Source organism: Acomys russatus, chromosome X (assembly GCF_903995435.1).
Source record: "Acomys russatus chromosome X, mAcoRus1.1, whole genome shotgun sequence".
Lineage (NCBI taxonomy): Eukaryota > Metazoa > Chordata > Mammalia > Rodentia > Muridae > Acomys > Acomys russatus.
Window position 1 is genome coordinate 77,808,735 of NC_067169.1, and position 23,017 is coordinate 77,831,751.

Genomic DNA, 23,017 nt, shown 5'->3' on the forward strand with positions numbered 1-23,017 from the left:
CTTTACTGTCAGGCAGCCAAACGGATCCTTGGTAAATGAGTATGAAATAAAAATGAAGCCACGCAGTGGATAGTGCCTGTACATTTTTTTCTCAATGTTCAATTCGGAAAGTTTTCTATAAACAGCTAAACATAGTTTTAAGTTTACAACTTTCATACAACTTTAGGGATAAACATGTTTGGCTTCAATCACCACCTGCCCTCCTAAGCCACACGTAGGACAGGTTAGATTGTCGCGACTGGTGTTAAGTATCCAGACATAAATCTCATTGAAGATGGAGCTGTGACATTTCGTCATGTAGTCTTTCCGAATTCTCTATGTCAAATTTTAGTAGGTAAGATGAAATACTTTCAAGAACAATAGTCAAGAGACACATAGGTCCTCTCAAAGTCCTCCATTTTCTTCTAAGTTTTTCGCTATTGAAATCCGTTACACACATATACTTTTTAACTGTATTTTCCTACAACATAAGGACCAGTTGTATTAACTCTATGGGATCAACAATAACAACAACAACAAAACCTATTCCCACTTAGGGGAACATATCAAGTTGAAACTGTGTTGAAGTCCGCAATTTAACCCGTGTAAGTCATCCAAGTCATGTCATCCCTTTTTGCCTCCTGCAGCATGATCTTCAACTGTGCATTCACAGCACCCAGTTTCTGTGGATCAAAACTGCCCCGATCCTGCCATCTCCCATAGCAATGCACCGGGATAGGATAAATCACATATTTCAGCTGCGTCATGGATGTTAAATACTCAAGAATTCTCCTGAGCATAGGCATAGTAATGGGATTAGAAGAAAAGCTGAACAAACGGAGTTGGGAACAGCGGCTCAGGGCTGGGGCCAGAATAGAGAGTGTAGCATCTGTTAAAAGGCAATGGTTAATTGCCAGATGCTGCAAGGTACCACAGAGATTCTCCAGGAGACAATAAAAGGGCACACAATCGTCCCAGTACATTGAATTGTTGCTGATATCCAACAGCTTTAAATGGTTGACTTGAGGGCACTGAGACAGAAACTTGAAGTCGCTGTAAGAAAGTTCACAGAATGGCAGTTGCAAAAAGTCCAAATCAGCTGATAGTACTCTGCAAAGAAGAAACAAACAAATATTTCTGGAAAATGAGGACTATAAGAGAAGAGTTATATCCAGGAATCTAGAGTAATCTACTTTGCACATATTTTGCATTAGCAGCTAATGCTGTGGGCTTTCACATTCTTAGTAGACTTGTGCATCTGTGAAAGACACTTTATCACTTTAACAAATGCTATTTTAACCCTGATAATGCATACAAGATATTGCTATAGAGGTGTGTGGAAAGCTCAGTGAAAATATTATGTACTTAGTAACTAGAATATAATTAAAGGTGGGACTAGTTCAGCTGCTTGGTAGAGATAGGGCAGAGGGTGCAAACAAATGGAAGCTCCCTGTGGCCTGTCCATGAATGACAGCCTCCACATTCCCAGCCTGAACCTTGGAGATAGCACATAAGGGAAATGGTCTGGCCCATAGTCAATGGGTATACGTGGCTATAAGTATGGTCGCCTGTGCTGTAACATAAACTTTCTCTCAATTCCTCCTCTTCATCTCCTGATGGCTAGAGAATTACTGCACTGCTCTTTTCACCTTCACTGAGCACACTGCCTGCATGCATTTAGACGACCAGATTTTTGCAACTCTGTTTTTCTCTTCAATTAGAAAAAGGTGCCCTTTCTTAGCTGTTTTTAAACCCACAGCATTGCCCATTCTGACATGGAAGGTGAAAGATGAATTCTTTTTCTCATCTTAAAAAAAGGCTATTAACTGTAACCCAGTACCTATCCCAAGCTCTTACCTCAGGACATGTTCAAGATGATCGGTGAGGCAGAAGGAGGATAGGCTGAGCTCCTTGAGGTGGTCCATACCTCTCAGTTGGCAAAGGAAATTTCTAAAGGTTCTTCCCTTGAAAGATCTACAGGTGATTTTAGACAGGCTAAGACTATCTAAGTTTACAGCGTGCTTCAGAAGGGAGACGACATTAGTGAGAGAAGCCTTAACAACTGCCAGGTGAGAAACACATTTCAGATCAAGATGGCTTAAGGCCCACCTGCACTCACTCAAATTCTTAATGCGCAAATCACGGCAGCAGAGGTGCAAAGATCCCAAGCTCTGCTCAACCTTACTCAGAAGCAAAGCAAAAAATTCATTTTCCCTAAAGGCACTATCAAGGGAAAGGCTCACTAGTAATTCCATAGTTGTCTTGGGGGACTGACCCTCAGATTCTGAGCTTGAACTACTACATTGGCTTTCGACTTTCATGAGAGAGCGCTCAGAGTAAGCACAACAACGCAAACAGGGTGTGCATGTAGTAGTGATCACAGGGCATTTGGTCTTGCAGCCAGGATGCTGAGTTAAATCTAGGATCCTCAGTTTAGGGCTCCTGTAGGTTAAAAAAAGATACAGCATCTGAGGGGTAGCAAATATTAATATAACCAAGCAGGATCAATAATAACATGTAGTGACAAAATGATCTCTCTTTCCTTTGTCGCTCCATATACCAGCTATCAGCAAGACTTTCCTATGCAAATACTATATCCTTTACTATCCTTGACTATTTTATATATCAATTAATTCTCACAGGCCTTGCTGTTCCTGCCTCCATTTTATGTATATCTATCAATAGCAGCCTCATGCACCTCTATTACCAAAGTAAAACCCTCTGTAAGACCTCAGAGTTTTAAAGATAAGCTCAACCTTACATCCATTTTTCAACAATTACCATAACAAACTGTGGAAGATAAAATACCATAGCTAGCTGGTGTTCTCTTGCAACAGGTGTGCCTAATGCTCTAATGCAGCGTGAGAAAAAGGGTCAAACTTTACCACTGCTGTCAGTGCATCTTACGCCCATCCACAGAGGCAGCACTGAACAACAGAACAAAGTTATCTTGGGATCTCCTTAAGTTCATGGATTACTGTGCACTCAGAAAAATCACTTTATTCTTGGTTTACATTCCTTATATTGACTTACGGCCAACAAGTCTTTCCCACGAAAAGTAAACAGCACTCATGACTGTTTCCTTTAATTCTCCACCAATCCTCAGCAGACTTAACACTCAAGTCTTTCTTCAATGTAAATAGTAATACCACAATTCAAATCCATCAATAGTGTTCTGGACCCCTTACATTCCATATTCAACATTGTAAGACACTTGTTTCAAAGTCAACTCAAGGTTTAGACTAACAGTCTCATCTTCTCTTTCACTACTAGCCTACACTACCTCTGAGAGAATAGCAGACAATGGCATAACCTCCTGTATCTTACTACACCTCCGTTATACAGAATCTTACCTAAAAGCTGGGTTCTCAGCAGGAAAAAGCTGAAGACTCTCAACCATGACCTTCCATAGTTTGTGCTGGGCTTCCTGCATGCTTAATGGCCCAACATGGAGGCAGAAAAACGGCCAACTCTTCACCATTGCTGAAAGTATCTTCTCATGTCTACCCTTGAAGGCAGCAGTGAACAATGGAACAAAAAGCTCCCCTGGGATCTCCTGGAGAGCTTGAATTGCTAAAGGCTCATGGTGCAAAAGACACTGTATAGCAGTATCAAACAGTGTGGGCGGTTCATTGAAGTCCATCTTAATGAACCTGCATCAGAGTGAGAATCATTGAGAAAATCTGACAACAACCACAGTATCTTCTTTGCAACCATTATTAACAACATGATAATTTTTGGTAGTAAAACAGCCACTTCTAGAGACCTCTACTTGTAGGCAATAGACATATGCCTGTGAGTATATTATGGCCTATTAGTATATAAATATACATATAACAACTCCTTTACATATATGCATATATATATATATATATATATATATATATATATATATATATATATACACACACACACACATAAACCTGTGAAAGTGATGAAATGCCAATATAAATGAACACTGTTAGTAGAACACAATTTTGATCTTAGAGAAACGATATTTCATCTCAATAGTATACAAGCCATCAAAAAGGAAAGGGTAAATATATACAAAAGGGATAGCGCCATCATTATCTTGAGAGAATTCTGAGACATCAAATTAATTGTTATTAAAAAGAAAAAAAAGGAATGTCATTCTAGTTCATAATTTGTCATACTGGCATCCCCTTCTTGGCATAAGGAGATACACCAAAATTACAAGAGATATAAATAAAAGAATATGGTTAGGGGCTTCAAATTGACCTGAGCCTATACCCAGAACGACTAATCAGAATATAATCCTATAATAAAAGATAATATATCCTAAAGGTAAAGGGAGAACTACAGTTTAATGAAACAACACTCCCAAAGGCGTCTAATTAAAATCCTTCCGCTCTCTCCCATATGTGGTAACAGTCTGCCTGAAAATAGAATTTCTAAGCATCTAGTGAGGGTGCCACATACAGTGTCAAGGTGGGAAAAGAATTACAGGACATGTTAGTGTAGGGTAGAGGAAGGTATGAAAATACATAGTGAATTCCATTAAGATAAGTAACTAATATATGTTAAAAATGAAGGGACCCATGTGAAAGGGAGAAGAAAAATCCCTTGGCTGTCAAGGGATGGGAGGGTTGGAAAGTGTAGAGAAGATTGAGTTGAAGGTGGGAATATGTTTGAACTACACTATGCGATATTTTCAAATAATCAATGAAATTATTTTTAAAAATAAACAAATGAAACTTCCATATCGGGAACGCAGTTTCTGAGAAAGTGTAAAGTCAAACAGGCCATGAGGATCATTCAAAGAAATACAGTATTAATGGGGAAAAAGCAAAGGGGGAAATTAAGAGTCTGACAAAGCAAAAGGCAATGCAGAATCAGAATATTTGTAACTATTATTTTAATACCAAATCAAAAAGCTTACTGTGAAAAATTGTGTTCAGACATCTATACAGTTCCTTGACATGTACTCAACTGCACATAAACACCTATCATAAATACAAATGCAACAACTTAAAAATAAAACAAAATTATAGAAACAAGCAAAACAATAATGTAGGTTAAGAAAAGATAAACCTTAAATGTTCCAGTAGCATGCTCTCCTTGTGGGTGACATAAGAAATCACTGAGATCAAACCCCTAACACAAATCTCAGGGTGATTTCCTTGTCCAATCCTAAAACACACATGAAATACTCATCCTCATGCATGGGCTTAGTGGGAAATACAGGCACACAGACACACAGACACTCAGACACACAGACACACAGACACACACACACACACACACACACACACACAGAGAGAGAGAGAGAGAGAGAGAGAGAGAGAGAGAGAGAGAGAGAGAGAGAGAGAAGCTGTCAGACTACTGACCTTTGACTCATCAGGGATCTGCACCAATTTATAAGTTAATAAAGATGAGAAAATCCAAAGTCAATTTTCAGTTCTCACACTCCAACAGTGGGCCTAGAAACAAGCATCTCCAAGGTGTAGACATTAAATATAAATTGTATATCCCAATGTGTTTCCCATTTTTTCTTCTTGCTGTGCCTTTGTATCATTTATACCTTACAGCACTTTAAACCGTCTAGTTTTTATGCCTTTTGTTACATTTACCTAGTTTGTTCACGTATTTGTTCTTAGTAGTGAACTTCTATCCTTGTCCTTTCCCCTCCACTTCCTAACATGCTTCTCTTTTTCCCTTCTCCACTTTCCTTTCTTTTATTAGGCATTGCATGTCCCTGGGTTCCTCCCACCCACCCAGTTCTTTTGGTCAGTTTACTATTTCCACTTTGGTCCACATTCGGTTTTAACTCTATGGTTCACTGCACAGTATATTCGTGATTCCTCTTCTTTTCTCATTTGTGCTGTGGTAGTTGGATGTAAGCAACTTTGTGTCTCTTTACAGACATGGTCTATAATGGTGATCCAGTGCTTATTTTTTGGTCCTCTCTAATGGTTCACTGCACAGCATATTTGTGATTCCAGTTCTTTTCTTATTTGTGCTGTGGTAGGTGGATGTAAGCAACTTTGTGTTTCTTTACAGACATGGTCTAAAATGGATATCCAATGCTTATTTTTGGTCCTCTCTAAACAGTACTGAAGTTTTACCCCACTGGAGGAGGCTGCTCACTAACATCTCCAAATAAACTGTGAAGAGATACCAAGAGCAGGTGACGGAGACATCACAGCACAGATGCATAGGTCATATGAAAAGCATGGGAAACGGTCATAACCTCTCAAATGTGTAAACTAAAGACAATGAAGTGGTTGGAGGGCTCCACTGAGAATTCAAACGCCACACGAAATAGGACTCTCGGGGGTTTCAGAGAAGACACAAAGAAGCAGGTGAAGGAATTCAACTAAGGACCTGGAGATGCAAACCAGAAACATGCATGAGTAGGTCAGCACAAATTGTGAGTTTGAAAACAAAAAATAGAAGCATTAGACCTAATTAACAAACAAAGAAAAAGCAGAGGAAAAAGGTTCACCTGCCAACTGTATCAGTTAACCTAAAGAATATTAGGGCTGGAAGAAAGATTCTAGGAAATTCTCCACTTAAACATCAAGATCATATAAGAATTAAATAACCAAGGCGAAATTCTGGCAAGACCTAACTCAGGTCCTGCAGCATGCTCACAACCCGCAGCAAGGCATCATCAAGGTGGTTTTTCATCAGGGACACCGGGTGGTTTGAGCTACACAAATCACTAAAGGTAATACAGCTCACATATACTTTTAGAGCAGAGAGCATGGGATGATCTGAAAAAGAGACAGAAAAGAGTGCTGGCTTAAAAAGGACACATCCTAAAAACGGAAGGACACACAGAAAAGGCCTTGGGAAAAGCTACAGATCTGCTCATGACAAAAGCTCTGGAGGTTCTAAGAGCACACTGCTCCACATGAAACGCTTCTACATGGCCAACATGTAGCTGACATTGGTCCAAACTGTGAAAAGCAGAGACCGCTTCATCTAAAGTCAAGGAATAAGACAATGGGGCCTGCTCTCTAAAACCCTTTTCAATATGCTGCTGGAAGGCTTTGCCTACAACAATGATACAAAAGGAAGAAGAAAGTGGGATACAAACAAGAAAGAATGGGGTTAAATAATCTCTCTCTGGGCAAGTGAAAAGCTCAAAGGGTTAAGAGAGGACACACACTCAAACACAAGCACTAAGATGTACCTAACACTTTCACTAATGAAGCAGGATTCACAGCAACATAAAAAACTGTGCAGTTCACACTCACCAAAAACACATGATACTAGGAAAGGAATCAGAAACGCAATTGCAGGTAAAGTTGTTTCAACTTTTAAAACACCTAGGAGTATACCTGAGGGAGTGAAATACCTGAGCAAATGAAACTTTGAAACCCTGAAGAAATGGAAAGAGACACTAGAAGAGAGAAAGGCTTCCGATTCACACAGATGAGGCAAATGACCATGTTACTGAAAGTTACACACAGGTACAACGAAATGCCTTGCAAAACACCAATTATATTTAGCACGAACTAAAAGCATGTTCCAAAATACAGAGACAAGAACAAAAGACCACAGTTAGCCAAAGCAGAAGCTGTACCAAAGCAATGCTGGAGGAAGCACAATACCTGTTCTCAGATGACACTATGGAGCCACAGAAACAGAAATGAATGCTACTGCAGGAAAAAGGCATACGTAGACCCCCAGATCAGAATAGACGGCTCAGACATATAGCCAGGGACACTTATACTTTTTAAATCATTTTTTTTTCTGGACAGGGTTTCTCTGTGTAACACAGCCCTCCCTGTCTGTCCTGGATGCCCTTTGTAGACCAGGCTGGCCTCAAACTCTCAGCGATCTGCCAGCCTCTGCTTCCCTGAGTACTGAGATTTCAGGCCCATGCCCCTCACACTTCACCAAATCTAAATCAACATAGATCAAAGTTCCTAATGTGTGAAGGTACATACGGAAACCGCTCTCACAAAAACAGGCTGAAAATGCTTTAAGATATAGGCATATCAAAACCTTTCTAAAAAGAGACCCTAGAGACAGCTTAGGAAACAATAAGAACTGAGTAAAAGGATTGTATGAATTAAACAAGCTTCTGCCAAGCAAAGAAAATAAGTACGAGTGAAGAGACAAATGTCAGCATGGCCACAATGCTTTCCCACTAGCTGACATGATTAATATCTACACACTATCATTTAATCGAGAAATAAAGAAACCACCAAATCAACACATGCCAAATGCACCGAACAGTTCTCAAAGGAATACAAATGTCCAATAAATGGATTTTGTAATCTTAAACATCATAGTCATTAGATAAATGTTCATCAAAAGCATTCTGAAAGTATATGGTCCCAGTCAGAAACGGAGGGATCAAGAAAACAAGTAACAGCCAGGCCCAGTTAGACATTACGCCCCTCCAAGCCTGAGGCCAGTTGCTCTTTTCTAGGAAGGATTAATATTAAAGGAAGATGAAGATAATATTTACTGAGCGCTTAGAGACAGATATTTTACTTTAGCCTTTAAATACATCTCTCATTTAATTTTGAGGTATAATTGAATCATGATTCTGCCATTATAGCAGCAATTTGAAAGATTCTTAACGGATATGAAATTTCCAAAGATCAGGCAACTAGAGAATGGTAGCATGCAAGGCTGAGCCCCCCTAGCCAGTTACCTTGCATGTGGCCTAGTCTGAGAGGTGAGGCCAGCATGCAGGCAGCTGTTCACCCAACATCCTCTGCTCTGCTGTGCTTTGTTTCGATGTTCTATTTCCTCTTTCTGGAGCTTAGTAAAAATGTTCTCCTACAGCTGTTTAATTAAACAGTAGAGTGACAGGCCGGAGAGATGGCTCACTGCCCTTCGAGAGGACCCAAGTTTGATGCCAAGCACCCGTATCAAGTAGGTCACAACTCCTGCTAACTCTAGCTCTAGGAGATCTGACATCCTTTTCTTCCCTCCAAGGGCATTGCGTTCATGTGTATACACAAACACACGCAATTTTAAAATAATATATAATTTTTTAAGAAGAAGGAAACAGAGTTGGGCACAGTGGCACAGGCCTATATTCCCAGCAATCTGGTACCCCTCTGTGAGTTCAAGGCCAGCCTGGTCTACAAAGAGATTCCAGGACAGCCAAGGCTACACAGAGAGACCCTGTCTCGAGGGGCAAAAAAGAAGAAATTAAGAAAGGTAAAGGAAAGGAAGAAAGGAAGCAAAAAGCTGGGTTTGGGATGCCTTTATGCCCAGCACCCCTGAGGCAAAGTTAGGCAGATCTCTGTGAAATCGATGCCAGCAAGGTCTACAAAGCCAAGTCCAGGACTGCCAGGACTAAAAGAGAAAACCTGTCTCGATAAACAAAACAACATAAAACAAAAAACACTTTTGTTTAAAATAAAGAAGAAAACAAATAACAAATGCTGAGGAGGATGTAGGGAAAAGGAACAGTTACACATTGATGCAGGCAATTTCAGGAAGACAAATGTAACATAGGTTCTCTCATATGCAGTATTTAAAGATGTATTTACACACATATATGTAATACATATGTAGACATACACGCAATTGTTCCCTACTCGTATTGACCTGATGATGTTCTTTCTCCCTCCATCCCTCTTCCTTTTCCTATAATCCTTCTACTTCACACAATCAGTCATTATTTTACTTTTATTAAATATATACATACATATTATAAGCTGTGCATGTTGGCAAAGGCTTTTAATCCCAACACACGGCAGGCAGGGGCAGGAGGATCGCTGTGAGTTTGAGGCCAGCCTGCTGTACAAAGTGAGTCCAGGACAGCCAAGGTTAAACAGAGAAACTCAAAGCCAATATATGTGTGTGTGTGTGTGTGTGTGTGTGTGTGTGTATTATATAGTGTGGAATAAAAAATATATATTTGTTTGTGAATGTCATAACAAATCCCATTATTTTGCATATAATGGAATATTCTTAAGGGAGACAAATGCAAACTGACAGAAACTGAAGAAATTTTAACGGGTGCCTGACTAGGAATCTTCAGATATGTTCAGCTTGTAAAGTTCAGTGATGATAGAGCAATTGTCTTTGGAGAAACGATGACCAAACTCACTGAAGTATCCTAAATGGAATCCTGGACCACAATGACAACATTATGTGATTAAACCCATCAAATACAAATGAAATATGTGGTTTACTTATTAGGACTTCAAGAATATTCATCTCCCTGTTTCTGGTAACTCTTTTAGAGTTGTAAGTTGTGTATACTAGGGTAATATGGGGGCGGGAAAACTGTGTCATGAGCCTAAGTTTAGTTTATAATCTAAAGAGGTTGTGAGATACACATCTGCCGGGGGAACGTAAAGAGCCGTGAGAAGTTGCATGGCCACCGTGACTGGAAAAATCCCAAAGCATCTGAGAGCCTATTACACTAAACAAAATCACGGCCCTCTACGGCAAGTATGAAAACAAGGTCCATGAGCATGTACTTGCTCTTCACGTGTGAAAACCAAGCTAAATTAATTAAATCCTGTAGAAAGCGAAAGACAAATCTACACAGTTCGGTCCTTACTGTTTTAAAGAGCTGGCCCGTAAGAGACGTTGCGGCAGGTTGACGCAGAACTCCAAATCCTCGCAGCACAGCTGTAGAAATACCAAGTCCTTCTCAGGGATATAAATCTCCTGAGCTACCGCTACCTCGGGAGAAAGGCCGGCCTCCAGAGACAGCACCACCTCACAAGAAACGCACCAAAGGCAAGCAGATTCAGAACCACTGGGGAATCCCTCCAGGTCACAGATTAATCCCTCTGCCCTTGTCATTTAGCCCCAAACAGGTTTAACTTACTCGTAGTTTACCTAAGTAAGAAGGTTCATGTGTTCAGCAGCAGCAGCCACTCATTTTCGGAGAGGCTTTCCCCATGGCGGCACAGGCGTCCCAGGCCACGAGAATGAGGAAGCCGCCCTCGAAACAGTCCCGCCTTCTCCAGTTTAAACCAGTCACTGGAGAAATCTGATTGGCTCCTCGGCCTCGCCTGACTCGTCACCAGATTCTTACGCCATCCCTGTGCGCCGATCATGCGCCGCATTGCTAGGGGTCTCGGAGTATGCGCCAGTCCACTTCCCTAAATACTCTTAGACTAAGAAAAAAGAAAGTCACCCATAAAAATTAAACCCATCTCTGAGTGAGACATAACCACCACCTGGCCTCAGATTTTACTAGGCCTGGTCTCATGCTCAGACAGACAGCCATCACAATTAGTGGAAACACTACCGGAAGTGTTTCATTCAAACTCGAGGATCTCCTGGAACTCGCTCTGTAGATCAGGCTGGTCTCTGTGCGAACTCACAGAGATCGATACTTGCCTTTGCCTCTGGCTACACAGAGGAATTCTTGTCACAAGAAAAAACAAAACAAAACAAAACAAAAAACCAACAACAAAAAAAATATAGAGCCGGGCATGGTGGCCCATGCCTTTAATTCCAGCATTCCAGACGCAGAGGCATGCAGTTCTCTGTGGGTTCAAGGCCAGCCGGGTCTACAAAGAGAGACCAGAACAGCCAAAGCTACAGAGAGGAATTCTGTCTCGAACAACCAAAATGATGATGATAATAATAATAACAACAATAATAGTGATAATAATAATAATAATAGTAGTAATAATAATAATAATAATAATAATCACAACCACAACAACAAGAAGAAGAAGAAGAAGAAGAAGAAAAAGTAATATACATAAATAAACCAACAAAAGTTGAGTCTCATCTATTGGAAAACATGGGTGTACCTTAGCACTCTGCTTTCTCTTGACAAAGATACTTGCCGAGGTGCCAGCAGTCACAAAATGTAGGGTGCTGGAGAGGTTATTTTTGTTTAAGACAAAACTGAGGAGCAAGGAGACATAATTCTTTATTTTTTTTGAAGCCACCACCACCACAAACAAATTGCAGGAATAACAAATGATTTTTCAAAAGTGTTCTGAACACTCTGCAGAGAAACCACTATAATATTTTTGTAGGTATTTCAAGGAGAAAAGAATACCTGCTCATCTTAGAATATTAACTGTCAATAAAGATGGTGGCCCCTACCTATTTAATATCTCTTTTTTATCCTACCATACTGATCTTATTCCTCCTTACTTTTCCACATTCTCATGCAATTGTATTCAGCACCGTTGCTCATGGCCTGTTCTATCCCTTCCTGCCTACCATATCCTCTCTTGCCTAAGTCCCATGAAAAAAGGAAAAGGTGCTGAGAGCATTATAGACCACGGAGGTTCAGCCCAAGAGGTTTCAGAGGGCAGTCAAATTAGCAACTGAGTAAAAGGCCATTCCTGTGAAATTTTGGCTAAGCCCTTGGCTGTGTTGCATTGTTGTTTATCTATTTGCTTTCCCTGCCTCTTTTCTTGGAATCTGCCTGAGGCTGAATTGAGAGTTTCCAAACTAATTGTATTGGCAGAGGAGATTTCAAAATAGCCTCATATTGACTGGTTATTAGTCATCACTCTTATGCAGATTTGCAATGTTTGAGACTCAAAGATGTTGCTGATTCCAGAGCAGTGAGATTTCTGCCAGGGGAAGCTACCTACAGGAAGGAGATTCATCCCAAGAGAGAACAAAGTGTGTAGCAGTTAGAAAAGCTGACAGGATGGCACCATCTAAGCACTTTAATCTCAAGCATGGAGCTACAGGCTCTGGAGCTTGTCTTGCGCGGTTTTGGTCTTACTTTGGTCCAGTATGTCTGCAGAGTGGCCCTAGTCCTCCCTTTTGGAATGATAATATATATGCTGTGCCCTTGGATGTTGGGAGGATCTAATTTGTTTGTTTGTTTTATTTAATTTTTTGAAGGTTCCTGTGAAGAAATGTCCTTGAGTTAGAAGAAACTGTGGACTTTAGGCTTTCAAGCAATCTGAGGGTCATATTTTTGTTTAGATTTGAAAACTTAACTTCTATGGTTTTGCTGAAAATATGTGCTGTGCTTCCTTTTTTCTCCTTTCTTTTTAACTATTATTCAGAGGTAGGGTCTTTTCATTGCATCCTAGAGTTCCTCCTTGTTTTGTTCCTGTTTTCCTTACTGTTTGTTTGTTTTGTTAACTTTTCTCTTTGATTTCATATTCATTCTTTTTTTTTCTACCCTGATATAGTCTCCTTTCCACTTCATTCATTTTGATGATTAGACTTTCTGGTTTCCTTTTTCTTTTCCCTTTTGTGCTTCTTTGTAGTTTATTTCGGGGTGTGTTTTTTTTTTTTTCCTATGTTTGTATCCCTTCATTAAATTTTTCATGCCTTTTTCATTATCTTATTTAAGGGTTTGTTTTTTCGTGGTCTTCATTCAGTAATTTTTCCATTTCATTTTTGAGCTCCTTGCACTTGTTAACAAGTGCTAATTTGAAATTCTTATATATCAGCTAATTTGTTTTCATCGGATAATATTATAGTGGCAATTGCTAATTTCTTGAAAACATGAATTGTCTTGGCTTGCTCCTGCAGTTTGTGTTTTGCAATGGGATCTGGACATCTAGAGCTAGGATGTTTGTGGAGTTTCTTGGTCTGTATGGCTAGTCTCATCTTCCTTGAGTATATTTGGATAATTGTTGTTACTCCACTTGTCAGGTTCAAACTCTGTGTTCAGACTCCAAGAAGTGCCAGACTGGCCTAGTGGGTGGGGTGGTAGATAGTGGACAAGGGACAAATTCCCATATCTTTCAAGTTTCAAGTGGTACGATCCATTGTTGTAAAGTGTGTGCAAAAGATTTAACGCAATTTCTAGTTATTACATCTAATTAGGAATCCATACTTGAGATGGAGCCACAGAAGAGAAGGGCAGGCTGGAAAACTACTAAATAATGAAAGCATAGGACCACTTGGATACATAGTATTACAAAATATTATTTGCTTTAGAATGGTTCACAGAAACATTGTTCAGAGTTTAGAACTCTGGCCTTAATTCCTTGCTATGTAGGTCTCTCTAAGAGCTATTTGAACATCCAAGAACATTATCAGCTAGGTCGGGAAGACAGGATTGAAAGAAGCCATAATGCCTTCCTTGAGTCAACAATACCTGGTAGTCCATGGGCATCTTCAAGTAATAATTTTAACTGGTTTCTTAGGCAATGCTCTAGTGCTATGAATAGACACCATGATCATAGCATCTCCAATGAAAGAAGGCATTTTACTTGGGCCTCTCATATAGTTTCAGAGGTTTAGTCTATTGTCAATGTGGGGAACATAGGCTACATATAGAAAGACATGGTGCTGGAGGATACTCTGAGAGTTCTATGTCCAGACCTGACGTCAGTGGGAAGAAAGAGACACTGAGACCAGCTTGGGCTTTTGAGAGCTCAGAGTGCAGCCCCAGGGACATTCTTCCTCCAACAAAGTCACACCTCCTAATCCTTCTCAAGTACTTCCACTCACTGATGACTAAGCATTCAAATATAGCAGCCTATCGGAGCCATTCTTATTCAAACCACCACAATTATTGTAAGAGGCCACCCCCCACCTTAGAAAGCCACCTGGTCTGTCACCCCTATAGTGAACTCTGGTTAAAGCACCTCTGTTTGGACACATAGGAAGGATATGATAATGCTACTGACCCAGTTACTAGGATCCATGTAAAAACTCACCAGATTCCTCCTGTCTGTCTTAGGCATATGAATGTGTGGTGGCCACCCCTGGTTGTTTTTACTCTTGTATTTCTGTACGTGTCTCTGTTTTTCTGTGTATTTCTGTCAGTTCTCTTCCCTGTATTGACAAACAGCTTTCTCTGGTATGAGACAAAGCCATTTCTCCTGGCTTAACACTGATACCGCCTTTCATATCTGGACCTGATTCCTTTTGCCTCTGTCAAGTCCCTCAGAGAAAACATAACCAAAACTAAAACCCATTTCTGCCTAACTCCAGGGCTCTCACTTGTTTCGTAGCTTGAGTCCCACTCATGGTCTAGGCCCCTGTGTGAAATAAGAGAAGGGCTGAGCCTCTCCTTCAGGACTTTGCCATGTCTAAGCAAAATGCACACAGGGAAGGGAAAGAGTCTCTTAAGGTGCCAATTTCTCTGGCTTATTCTAAGCACCCACAGAGAAGGGGAAAAGTTCCCCTGGGTTCTCCCTGAGAGGAAAAGAAGTTTCACCCCTTCTTCTTCCATGATTTATTCCAACTTTTCAACTGATGATCCATATTAAGAATTAATTAAGAAAATCAAACCCATCATTCTCTGAGTAAAAGTAGAAAAAACTGCCCCTGGGCTGCAGGAGGTAATTAATGATAGACAACGCAGCCTGGAGAAAAGTAAATTTCCCTTCTGTCCAACACTGACCAATTATACTTTAATCAGAATTTTCATGGACCTTTTTAGAAGATTTAAAGACATCTGCTAAATGATTTCCTTTGTCACCCAATTGTCCCCACCCCTAACCCCCAGACATTAGTGTTGGCATAAGGTTACTGTATAATTCAAATAATGATTTCTGCATCTCCCATGTCTGGTTGCAACCCTATCCTGAGAATCTTCTGTCTCACATGTTGTGTAAACTCTACTCCATTATTGTCCCCTTGTATGCCAACAAAGCAGCTTACAGCCAATCACTGAGCATGGGAGACAAGAAGGCTGGAATTCCTGCCAATAGGGCAGGATGAATTAGAAGAGGAAGGAGAGATTTGGCCTGGGGCTTGAGCCATGAGAGAGAGGTCCAAGAGACATCAGGAAGAAGCAGAAAAAGGAAAAGCTGTAAAACACAAGTATCACTGGGACGTAAGCTTGGAGGAAACCAAATTAGTTGAGAGAGTAAAGAATAGAGTTGTGAAGCTCATTATTAAACAAATATAAGAGAGTCTCATTTTTTTGTGTGATAGCCAGGATAAGAGAGAAAGTAAGAAACAAAACCAGTTTCATAAAAGTAACCACAACACATAAGGAAAATATTATAAAAGTTTAAATGATTAGAGGTAGGAGTAGGTTCCAGGTGCTGGAGAAAGCTTAAAGGGTACTTAACAACAGAGAACTGATTGGGACAGACCTTTTATATGAGGAAAAGCCACTGTCACTTCTCAGGTAAGGAGACAATGTTAGATTTCCAGCTACCCAGCAGAAGTGGGGAGTCTTACCCTCTGGGGGAAGAAGATCTCCCAGCTCCAATTCCTTTCTTCAATCAACAGATACAGTTGGACTACCCCTCAGATTGACAACGATGATTCTCAGGTGTATTAGCAGAAACCAGCCCCTCAAGACTGGCCCAACACCAGGTTCCTACAATTCTTCAACTAACCGGCTCAGCTTCCCCTGTGCAGATTAAACAATTCCCAAAGGCCTAGGAAACAAAAAGGGAAATTGCAGTCCATATTGCCTGGCTTGGAGAGTCAGGGACGCTGCCTCCCTGCCAGTCACCCTGCCTGGGAAGAAACCTTGGACCTCACATTCTCAAGAAGCTGATTCCTCCAGAGAAACAGTTGTCCACTGTCTTGGACCAGAAAGATGCATTCTTCAGCCTCCCACTGACAAAGGTGCATCTATGTTTTAAAATGGAGAGACCCACGGGGAGATTACAGTGGACAACTGGACCAGATTGCCCTAAGGATTTAAAATCACTACCTGCTTATCCCCTGCCCTTCTGCCAAAGGTTTCCTGGGGCCAGATATTTCCAACATGTAGATTACCTGCTCCTAACTTCTACAATTCAATAGATTCTTAAAGGGCCCTTGAGGGACTGCAGCCATAGTTACAGAGCCAGGACTACAGAAGGTCCACTAAGAACATTCAGCTTGGTATATCAGATGCTACCTATCTTGGCTGCCATCTGAGGGGAGGCAAAGGGAAGCTGCTTCAGAGTAGGGTTGCTGAAATCCTTCAGATCCCAACTCCAAAGGCTAAGAGACAGGTTTGACAGCTCCTAGGTGCAGCTCAGAATTGCTGCCTCTGGACAACAGAGTTTGTGGAAATAGTAAGGCCTGTATACAGGAGCACAACGAGGGAAGGGTTGAAAGAATCAGAGCAATCAAGGACACCACAAGACCAGCTTTGACACCAAAGGGTAAACTGAGATGGGGCATAGGAAGGCGGCTAGCTGCTTATCCAGCAGACTTCTCTGAGGGTAGGAAGTTGGATGCTCCAGGTTGTGACCAAATGGAGCTGTCACTGATAGTAGCCACCATAGGGTGCTACTGATAGTAGCCAGCATCCAGTCTCCAGGCTAGAAGTGATTGTAACTAGTGGGGACTGCTGCTGATTGTAATCAGTGATTAGAGAAAAGGAAGGAGAAAACATCACACACACACACGCGCACACACACACACACACACACACGATGGAAGAAGCAAGACAAGCTCCAAGGAGCAAGTCCCAACAAATTCACCATTAACTGAATGGATGGAGCATATTCAAAGAGGTAGCTCCAACAGTTTTATTATTTTCTCTCAGAGCTTGTATATCCCAGCAAAATCTTTCAAGTAGTACAAAACTCACAATGTGGTTTCATTCTGTATTTCTTTAAATGAGTGATTATAAAATACAATATGTTTTTTCAATACCTTTACATGAAAAGTCTTTCACATATTACAGGTGAAAAAAGCAAATTATTCCCAAGAACCCACATACATTTGTAACTATGCCACTTGTTATAGATTAACAAAGTGTGAGAAAGCAGGCTAATTTCTTAGCCACTTTCTCTTTACTGGCAGGCTGCAATGTGTGGTTACTAAGAAAGTATCAATTGTCTTAAGAAGTAATCTTATACAAATCTTACAATAATCACAAATCCAAACATTTACATAAAAGGATCCATTTCTACTTTAAACCCCCAAGCCTCACATCTATTCATTAACAATTCTTGTTAAATCATATCAGGAATCTGAGGGCAAAACTGGTCACAAGAAATTAAGCATCACCCTATGATCACCAGCCCAAGTTGAGAGAGAGGCAGGTCAGCCAGTACTATCTTGGGCTATGGTTCTTGCTCCTTTACCTCAAAAGGTCCCTAGCTCAACTATTAAGAGTGGAACTTTCTGAACTTCAAACTGCTCCCTGAGATTTTCTACATCGTAGCCATTGAGAAAATCATCTTAACCTACTAAACAATCTATTTTTGAAATCCTTTCTATGCTTAGTAGTCAATGCTAACTATCTACATCTCTAAGGTCTTTCTAAGGGTGGTGCTTGAATCATTAATCTGCTCCAGGAGCATTTCCTGAAACAGAGCAAGCACTATTATTGTAAGTGCCAATGACAGTGCCCAGTAAGGGGCTAGAAGCCCCCTTAGAGTTTCCATACAACTCATATAGTATGTGGAGACCACAGGGGCAACAAGCAGATTGATGCTCTCTAACAGGATGAGTTGCTCAGAATACATAGTCCCTGTGGCCCTGCCTCCCACGGTACACCCATGGTGGTTGTGCTAACTGCTGGGTTGCATTCCATGAGTTCTGAAGCTGTTTTGCTGTTCCTCCTGAATGGCCCCTGACACAAGATCGACTAACCTGGACCCATAGTGGCTCACAGAGCCTGAACCACCAACCGAAAAGCATCCATGGGGTGAACCTAGGCTCCCCCAATGACATACATGTAACAGACCTAACGCTTGGTCCTCATGTGGGACCTCTAGCTGCAGGAGCGGGGCCTGTCTCTGACTCTGTTGCCTGCTTTTGGATCCCTTTCCTCTAACAGACAGCCCTGTCTAGCCTCAGTAGAAGATGTGCCCAGTCCTGCTTGATATGCCAAGAGCTTGATATATCCATAGGAGGCCTCCCCTTCTGTGGGAAGGAAGGGAGGCAGCTCAGGCACAGGGGCAGGGAAGGGGAGGTTAGAGGGAGGGACTGGGAGGAGACAAGGGTAGGGAAATTCAGACAAATATGTAAAGGTAATAAATGAATGAATCAGGGAGGAAAAGACAGCTTTGACTTTGCCTCCATCCTTAGCACTTCCAAATGTTGCAAAATCTTTTCATCTGTTTGTCCACAAAACAACAAATCATTAAAAGCCAGGTGGGGGTGGCACATGCCTTTAATCCTAGCACTCCTGGGAGGCAGAGGAAGGTGGATCTTTGTGAGGTCCAGGCTAGCCTGGTCTGGTGCAGGAAAGCCAGAGCTACACAGAGAATCCCTGTCTCAAAAAACAAACAACAACAACAAAACAAAAACAAACAGCGAAAACAAAAGAACACAAGAAAAATAATATTGCAAAAAGGGGTTTAACATAAATTGTAGGGCCATGGAGCATGGAAACACTCTTGCCACAGGAGAACCCCACCTGTCTAAGGGCTGTGGCAGCTACTGCCAGTTTAATGAAAAAAAGGAGACAGGTTGACTCTGGATCAGAATCTTGTACTCAAAGCACTCCCACGATGTGCTTGAGGCCCTCCTCCAAGTCAAACCAGAATGCTGGCTGTCTAATAAGTGTGTGGCCCAAAATCAAGCCTTCCTTCTGGCCCACCCTGCAGGCCAGGTTGAGAAACCCACTGCCTTTGATCATGCTGCCTCCGGCCTAACAATGACCTGCAGGTGCTCATCCATGACTGTGACAAGATGAAAGATGAAACCAGGTACATGGGAGCTGCAGTAGATACTTTTGAAATTACCTGCTGAGTAATTAAATAGCTGATTAATTTATATTGAATTATTATTTTAGTAAAATCCGTGATTACTCCATCAGCCAAATAACAAAATTAGCACACAGAAAGACCTGAATCTATTTAATTAGCCTATAGCACAATGCTGCCCAATAATTATTCCATCCTAAACCTCCATGCTAGCATAGTTTCTTCCTATTCAGATTTCCCACCTTATACTTGCCTTTGAATCATCGCCACGACCTGGTTCATTTCTCCTGGTGCTTCCTGGTCTTCTCCTCATGTCCTCCTTTTTTTTTTTTCAAATGTAAACTAATATACAACAATAATTCCGGAACATTTATGAAAACTGTTAGACAATATCTACATTTGTAATGTCCAGTACATATGCATTTGGCAACATAGTGGAAATATTATCTATCCTATCTATGAGAGTCCAAAATTTTGTACCTAAAACAATCTCTATCATATCTCATCGCTATCACCAAATAACCGTCTGTCTAGACCTAAAAATGGTTATTTATTCTCTTTACATCCTGGTCCAAGCCCCATTTCTTCTCACCTCCCAGTACCACACTCTCTCCCTCTCCCCATTCCTCTCCACTATTTCTCAGAAAAGGGGAGGCCCACTTCTAATCCACCCCAGAGAATCAAGTACCTTCACGACTGAGGGCCTTCTCTTCCCCTGGGGCCTGGCAAGGCAGTGACACCAGGGGCAAGTGATCAAAGAGCTAGCAACAGAGTCCCTGTTAGAGTCAGCCCCCACTCCCTTTACTACAGGACCCACATGAAGCCTGAGCAGCCCATCAGCTCCCTCTGTGTAGGGAGCCTAGGTGGAGTCCAGGCATGGTCCTTGGTTGGTGCTTCAGTCTCAGCCAGCCATTCTGGGCCCTGGTTAGTTGGCTCTGTTGGTCCTCTTATGGAGCTCCTGTCTCTTCCAGGTCCTGTTTTTCCTCCCCCCCCCACCCAGCTCCCCACTTTTTCATAACACTCCATTCGCAATGCCAATGTTTGACTGCAAGTCTCCACGTCTGTTACAGAGCACTGTTGGGTGGAGCATCTCAGAGGACAACTCTGCTAGGCTCCTGTCTGCAAACATAACAGAGTACCATTAATAGTGTCAGGGGTTGGCTCTCTCCCAAAGGATGGGTCTTGGCTTAGGCCAGGCTTTGGTTAGACTATCCCTGCTCTATCTTTTCTATCTTTATCTCTGCACAGCTTGTAGTCAGGGTGAGGATGAAGTTTTTGTGGGTGAGTTAATGCTCCCTTCCCTCTACTAGGAGATTTGTCTAGCTCTAGGGTGTCCTCTTAGTCTCAATGGCCCCTGATACTAGGAGGCTCTCCTAGAGTCTACCTCATATCCTGCCAGGAGCTTACCGTGACTTAAGTGTGCAGCTTGTCACAGAGAAGCTCCCGCCCAGAGTTTCTTTTATTTTTTTCTACTGCAATCCTTCCAGCCTCCTCCTTCCCCCTGCTCTTTTAATCTCCACCATTATTTCTATTTGCAATCCCTAACGTACGCTGTTTCTTCTCTTCCACCACTACCTCTGTGTGTTCTGTTTCCTCTTCTGGGTGAAGTTTAAGCATCCTCCCCTGGATCCTCCTTGTTATTCATCTTCTTTGGGTCTGTGCTTTGTAGTATGATTATCCTGACTCTATGGCTCAAATCCACTTATAAGTGAGTACATAGCATGTGTGTCTTTCTGGGTCCAGCTTACCTCGCTCAGGGTGATCTGTTGCAGTTGTTACTTTCATGGAAAAGATTGGGGCCCAAGTCACATACCTCAGAGCAGCGAAGAGAACTGATTAAACTCACTCAGGCTTTCATAGAGAGAAAAGGAAACTCCAGTACCATATAGAAAGGCAGTCACTCTGCTTTTTAACACTGTGTCCACTGCTGGCAGGACTCTGGTAACTGACATTCACCAGAATACTCCTCTGGGGTACAAAAATCTTTCTGTATTGCTCAGAGCAAGGTATTTTCTACCTAGGCTAGACAGTATAGTGTGGGATGTGTCAAGGAGATGCCAGGTTTGCACTTAAGTAAATCCAAAACAGAGAGACTTTATGCAGAAAGGTGTCTGAACGACAGGACTTCCAAGGGAGGATAAAAGTACTTACTGGTGTTTATAGATGTCTTTCCATATGGGTGAAAGCATTCTCCTTCTAGGACTGAAACTGCTTAAAAGCTAGGAGCATATACAGAGGGATGGAATCCCCCTCAGGAACAGTCATAAGGGAGGAGAAAAATGGGAAAATGGGGGGGAAGGGAAGAATGGGAGGATACAAGGGATAGGATAAACATTGAGATGTAACAAGAATAAATTAATAAAAAAAAAGTTTTTAAAGCCATTCAAATTTTTTAATATAGAAAAAAATGCTTCTCAAGGAACTGGTGCCCTGATTTGGGCTCCTCCTATCAATGGGGTCTTACACAGACCTTGCTTTCATACTGAAATTATCTCAACAGTTAATGTTTAGATATAGATTAAAGAGTTCACTGTGCACATATAGCACAGACCTCAGAGTTCTGGGCAGCAGGAAAGGATAAACAGGATCTTAAAAAACAAAAAAGAAACAAACATAAAACCTCAAAACAAACCTTGAACCAAACTCTCCTTACAGTCCTGAGAAGGATGGATAGACTTCCTTCCTTTGCTTTGGGCTCACTGTACCCTATATAGGGAGGAATCCCTCCTTATGATACTATGTTTGAAAGACACCCCCCACTGCTCCCATGTCACAGAGGCCAGAAGGTGGAACTCTCTAAGCACTCCTTTCCCAAGTCACTACAGTCTTTCTAGTTCTCCACACAGGCTACTAATTGGACTACCAGAGAGACCCAGCCAGCCTCTGACTCCACCACTAGTTTCCCCTGGTTTGAATTCAGTGATTCCATCTGGGTCAAGCAGGTAGCCAAAGGGGCTCTGGCACCACACTGGAAAATACCCTACATAGTGATTCTCTCCACTATTATGACTGTGAAGGTAGCTGGCATAGCATGGATCCATATTACCCAGGTTAAGAAAATGGAAGCCACCAGCGATCATGGCAAAGAGACTATCTCCAGACTATGGACCCATTAAGTTTCATCAGGCCCCGAGGCCATCCTTTCCTGCCCCTCTACCTCTGCCCAAGTCTTAAGTTTTATATAAACACAGGGTTATGGTCCAACCCCCCAGGCCTGGACCTGAGAACTGTGGAATACAGATAAAAGGAAGGTATTAGCTAGTGAAGGTATAGCTAGTGAGGAGGGTAGATCTAGTTCTTGTGCTCTCATGACCTCAAGGCCAGCTCTCACAACTATCACAAGTAGCAAGGAGGGAAGGCAAAACACCTGCGCCCATGTTGCATCACCACAGATAAGTGGTAGGGCCAGCTCACCCGCTCAGGGCCCACTCACCCACAGCCCAGGCATCATGGCCAGCTCCACTGTGCTACCTGAGCTGGATGCGGGGTCCCCTATCCCAACTGCAGCTGTCAGTGAGAAGTGGGGCCAGTGCTCCAGAGCATGCCAGTCAGTGAGGAATGGGGCCAGATCTGTACAGCAA

General features: G+C 41.8%; 1 protein-coding gene across 1 annotated transcript; it reads right to left on the bottom strand.

Moving 5' to 3' along the window:
* Positions 1 to 575: 575 nt before the first annotated feature.
* LOC127185357 (melanoma antigen preferentially expressed in tumors-like) lies at positions 576 to 3,622 on the bottom strand. The gene is made up of 3 exons (XM_051141848.1): positions 3,333 to 3,622; positions 1,837 to 2,421; positions 576 to 1,089 (listed from the first exon to the last, which is right to left on the bottom strand). Exons 1-3 carry the CDS (start codon positions 3,620 to 3,622, stop codon positions 576 to 578), a joined length of 1,389 nt encoding a protein of 462 aa, XP_050997805.1.
* Positions 3,623 to 23,017: the final 19,395 nt, after the last annotated feature.

What these genes read in the sequence shown, in the direction of transcription:
- LOC127185357 (XM_051141848.1), bottom strand. Translation starts at nt 3,622, where the DNA reads ATGGACTTCAATGAACCGCCCACACTGTTTGATACTGCTATACAGTGT. An exon ending in GCTGAGAACCCAGCTTTTAG is followed by an intron (nt 2,422 to 3,332) that starts GTAAGATTCTGT and finishes TTTAACCTACAG; the next exon opens with GAGCCCTAAACTGAGGATCC. An exon ending in CATCTTGAACATGTCCTGAG is followed by an intron (nt 1,090 to 1,836) that starts GTAAGAGCTTGG and finishes TCTTCTTTGCAG; the next exon opens with AGTACTATCAGCTGATTTGG.